We start from the raw sequence: 4,545 nt of genomic DNA, 5'->3' as shown, positions 1-4,545 counted from the left end.
CCTCATCTGGATTCTACCTGCAAGTGCTACATACTGCTCAGGAAGCCAGCCCACACAGCTCATTGAACCACTCCCAACATAAGAGTACAGCACTTGGGAACCAGGAATGCATCTCACTAACACAGCTACCACCATCAGTCACACCACCCCAGCTGCCCAAGAAATCAAGGGCCTGCTCACCCACCCAATACATCACTACTACATCCAGCATCTGAGAAAGACACCCAAAAGCCTAAGAACTGGCCTTCCTGGAAATGTCAGTACAGGTACCAGCATATGCTGCCCCAGGTCACAAGGATAGACATGCTTAGTCCACCACTGCTACCACTGAAACCTGAAGGAGCCATCAGGCATTTCAGTCTCCAGCATGACTTCACCACACCTCTCCACCAATAATTGTACCCTATTACACCAAGGAAGCCACAGATATCACTAAGGCTATTTATAGCCAAGGAAATCATACAGATTCTGCACCGAATGCAATCAGATGCAAAGCCACACAGCCCCCCAAAACCAACATCACAGTCATGTCTTCAACAGAAAGATTCCACACCTATCAACAAAGGTAAATTTAAAAATAAGAAGTGATTGTTGCTCTAGATATACAGAAATCTATGCAAAGATACAGGAAGCATGAAAAAGCAAGTAAAATGACACCCTCAAAGGAACACAATAATTCTCCAGCAATAGTTCCTAACCAAAAAGGAATCCTCCAAATGCCAGTCAAACAATTCAAAATATTGATTTTGAAGAAGTTAAATGAGATGCAAGAGAAATCCGAAAACCAATATAAAAAAAATCAGAAAATCAACTCAGAATATGAATGGGAAATTTACCAGACAGATACATTTTTAAAAAGAAAAAGAAAAAAAACACATACACATAGAAATTCTAGAAATGAAAAATTTATTGAAGAAACTGTAAAATACATAAGAAAGCTTCAATAATTGACTGGATGAATCAGAAGAAAGAACCTCAGAACTTGAAAATGGGTCTTTTTTTTTTTTTTGCCTTCTCATTTTAATTATTCTCATTTTCTGTTATAAGCAAAAAAGGCTTATTGCATGGTATCAAGTATTTGCGAAGCTCAAAATAACATTTGCATCCTAAGCATCTATTAGCTCTTATAAAAGGACCTGTCTTTTCAGCTCATGTCAGATTTTGCATAATTTATAATACATTCCTCCATCAGTTGTGTCTCAACTATGAACCAACATCAAGCCATAATAGACTGCTCACAATCATTTAACACAGATGTAACAGCTTTCCTCCCCTGAACTGCCCCCCACTCCCCATTTCTTCCAGTCATGACTTGGTTTTCATGGATTCTTTGTTCACTACTCAAACCATTCACACAGAATGGAATAAAACTGTATTCTTTTTAAATTCCACACATAAACGAGATGCTGAAAAAGCCCTTGCCATCTCTGACAGAAAAGCAGATCAGCTCTGTTTCATGAATGACAGCACAATTAAAGCTAAAATAATATAAAAATAATTGGAAAAAATCCCTTTTACTGTACACTCTCAAAGCAAGAAAGAGAAACAACAGTTTTGTTTTTTTCTGCTAGCCAGAAAATGTGTTTCTATTCATTTGGGCTTTGAAGTTCAGTGTACCCCACATCTGTGTGTCTGTGTGTGTATGCGTGCCTATGTGTGTGTAATCTAGGCAGTGTGGAAGCCCCTAATCTTTTCATCTAGTTTGCCTAATCATTAAGCTACTTAACCAATTATAATACTATTATGTCACATTAAACAACTTTACATAATTGCTTCTTTGAAATACTAGGAACACTGACACATGTATTTGGCTTGTAAAGGACTGAAATATTACAGATAATATTATCCAGCTTTTTTTTTTTTAAGAATATGGCTCTTATTAAATTGATTTTGCGTTCCAGAGCTAAAGTCCCTTTTAAAACATTTCTGAAGCTGACTTGTAGACGAGTAAAAAGGGTGATGGACAAACATGCGGGCACTAAGACCACAAGGCATTCATTTCCTCCTACGGTGGATACGGACACCGGGAGGAGGAGAGCCCCAGAGAGAGGAGATGGGAGCGGAGGCGCAGGCAATGCTCAGCCCTGGATGTAGCTGAGAGGCTGGGAGAGAGACAACCGCTGGAGACCAAGCGGCGTGGGGAAGACCTAGGGGGGTGGGTGGGGGAAGCAGACAGGAGAACACTCGAAATCAAGCGCTTTACAGATTATTTTATTTTGTATAGAGAACATTAGCGACTCCGAAGATCAGCCCCAAAGAACATGTCAGGGTTGACTTTACAAGAATACGAATTCGAAAAGCAGTTCCAACAGAATGAAGCCATCCAATGGATGCAGGAAAACTGGAAGAAATCTTTCCTGTTTTCTGCTCTGTATGCTGCCTTTATATTCGGTGGTCGGCACCCAATGAATAAACGAGCAAAGTTTGAACTGAGGAAGCCATTAGTGCTCTGGTCTCTGACCCTTGCAGTCTTCAGTATATTCGGTGCTCTTCGAACTGGTGCTTATATGGTGTACATTTTGATGACAAAAGGCCTGAAGCAGTCAGTTTGTGACCAGAGTTTTTACAATGGACCTGTCAGCAAATTCTGGGCTTATGCATTTGTGCTAAGCAAAGCACCCGAACTAGGAGATACAATATTCATTATTCTGAGGAAGCAGAAGCTGATCTTCCTGCACTGGTATCACCACATCACTGTGCTCCTGTACTCTTGGTACTCCTACAAAGACATGGTTGTCGGGGGAGGTTGGTTCATGACTATGAACTATGGCATGCACGCCGTGATGTACCCTTACTATGCCTTGCGGGCGGCAGGTTGCCGAGTCTCCCGGAAGTTTGCCATGTTCATCACCTTGTCCCAAATCACTCAGATGCTGATGGGCTGTGTGGTTAACTACCTGGTCTTCTGCTGGATGCAGCATCACCAGTGTCACTCTCACTTTCAGAACATCTTCTGGTCCTCACTCATGTACCTCAGCTACCTTGTGCTCTTCTGCCATCTTCTGGTCCTCACTCATGTACCTCAGCTACCTTGTGCTCTTCTGCCATCTTCTGGTCCTCACTCGTGTACCTCAGCTACCTTGTGCTCTTCTGCCACTTCTTCTTTGAGGCCTACATCGGCAAAATGAGGAAAACAACAAAAGCTGAATAGTGTTGGAACTGAGGAGGAAGCCATAGCTCAGGGTCATCAAGAAAAATAATAGACAGAAGAAAATGGCACAAGGAATCACACGTGGTGCAGCTAAAACAAAACAAAACATGAGCAAACACAAAACCCAAGGCAGCTTAGGGATAATTAGGTTGATTTAACCCAGTAAGTTTATGATCCTTTTAGGGTGAGGACTCACTGAGTGCACCTCCATCTCCAAGCACTGCTGCTGGAGGACCCCATTCCCTCTTTATCTGTCAACTCTAGGACAAGGGAGAACAAAAGCAAGCCAGAAGCAGAGGAGACTAATCAAAGGCAAACAAAGGCTATTAACACATAGGAAAAAAATGTATTTACTAAGTGTCACATTTCTCTAAGATGAAAGATTTTTACTCTAGAAATTGTGCGAGCACAACACACACAATCCTTTCTAACTTTACGGACACTAAACTGGAGCCAATAGAAAAGATAAAAATGAAAGAGACACAGGGTGTATATCTAGAACAATAATGCTTTTGCAGAAACTAAAGCCTTTTTAACAAGTGCCAGCTGCTGTAGACCCCATGAGAAAAGATGTCTTAATCATCCTTATGAAAACAGATGTAAACAACTATATTTCAACTAACTTCATCTTCACTGCATAGCCTCAGGCTAGTGAGTTTGCCAAAACCAAAGGGGACAAATACTTCCCCAAGATTCTTCCTGGGAGGATGGAAACAATGCAGCCCAGGTCCCATGGGGGCAGCTCCATCCCAGAGCATTTCTGATAGTTGAACTGTAATTTCTACTCTTAAATGAGATATGAAGCATTAATCTTTTGTTCAGTTGCCCCGGGCTTTTGAACAGAAGAGTAAATACAGAATTGAAAAAGATAAACACTCAACCAAACAATGTGAAAATGGGTTCTGTAGTATTTGTAAAAAGGCCCGGCCCAGGACCACTGTGAGCTGGAAAAAGAGAGAAAGGCAGTGGGAAAAGAGGTGAGCCGAAGATCAATTCGAGAGACAGACAGCGTATATATGCCCCTCCCTGTTTGACTTCACACACACTCATAACTTTCCAAATGAAACCCCATAGTACAACACATATTTTCAATATTTTTGTGAATTCCAAAAGGAAATCACAGGGCTGTTCCTGATATTGGGGGAACACTGTGTTTCTGCATCATCTGCATTTGCTCCCCAAGCAATGTAGAAGATGGGTCTTTTCAAATAATCCCATCAGAAAAAAATTTTTAATAAAGGACAAAACCTCAACAGATCAAATTAACCTTAAATGTAAATGGATAAAATGTCCCACTTAAAAGATGATAGATTGGCAGAATGGATTAAATGCAGAGAAATGAGATCAGCTTAATCACATGCTGCACAAATCGATTTTCTCCTGTTAGGGTTGCT

At 41.0% G+C, this 4,545-nt stretch overlaps 1 protein-coding gene across 1 annotated transcript; it reads left to right on the top strand.

Moving 5' to 3' along the window:
- Positions 1–1,015: 1,015 nt before the first annotated feature.
- Positions 1,016–4,031, top strand: LOC129019052 (very long chain fatty acid elongase 6-like). The gene is made up of 2 exons (XM_063653321.1): positions 1,016–2,999; positions 3,098–4,031. The coding sequence occupies exons 1-2, from the start codon at positions 2,262–2,264 to the stop codon at positions 3,149–3,151; spliced, it is 792 nt and encodes a 263-aa protein (XP_063509391.1). The 5' UTR covers positions 1,016–2,261; the 3' UTR covers positions 3,152–4,031.
- Positions 4,032–4,545: the final 514 nt, after the last annotated feature.

The sequence above is a fragment of the Pongo pygmaeus genome, chromosome 17 (assembly GCF_028885625.2).
Source record: "Pongo pygmaeus isolate AG05252 chromosome 17, NHGRI_mPonPyg2-v2.0_pri, whole genome shotgun sequence".
NCBI classification, from domain to species: domain Eukaryota; kingdom Metazoa; phylum Chordata; class Mammalia; order Primates; family Hominidae; genus Pongo; species Pongo pygmaeus.
This window is presented reverse-complemented; position numbering and strand designations above follow the sequence as displayed.

Coding starts and splice junctions, on each gene's coding strand:
- LOC129019052 (XM_063653321.1), top strand. CDS start 2,262: ATGTCAGGGTTGACTTTACAAGAATACGAATTCGAAAAGCAGTTCCAA. Junction 3,000..3,097: donor ACCTTGTGCTCTTCTGCCAT/CTTCTGGTCCTC, acceptor CTCTTCTGCCAC/TTCTTCTTTGAGGCCTACAT.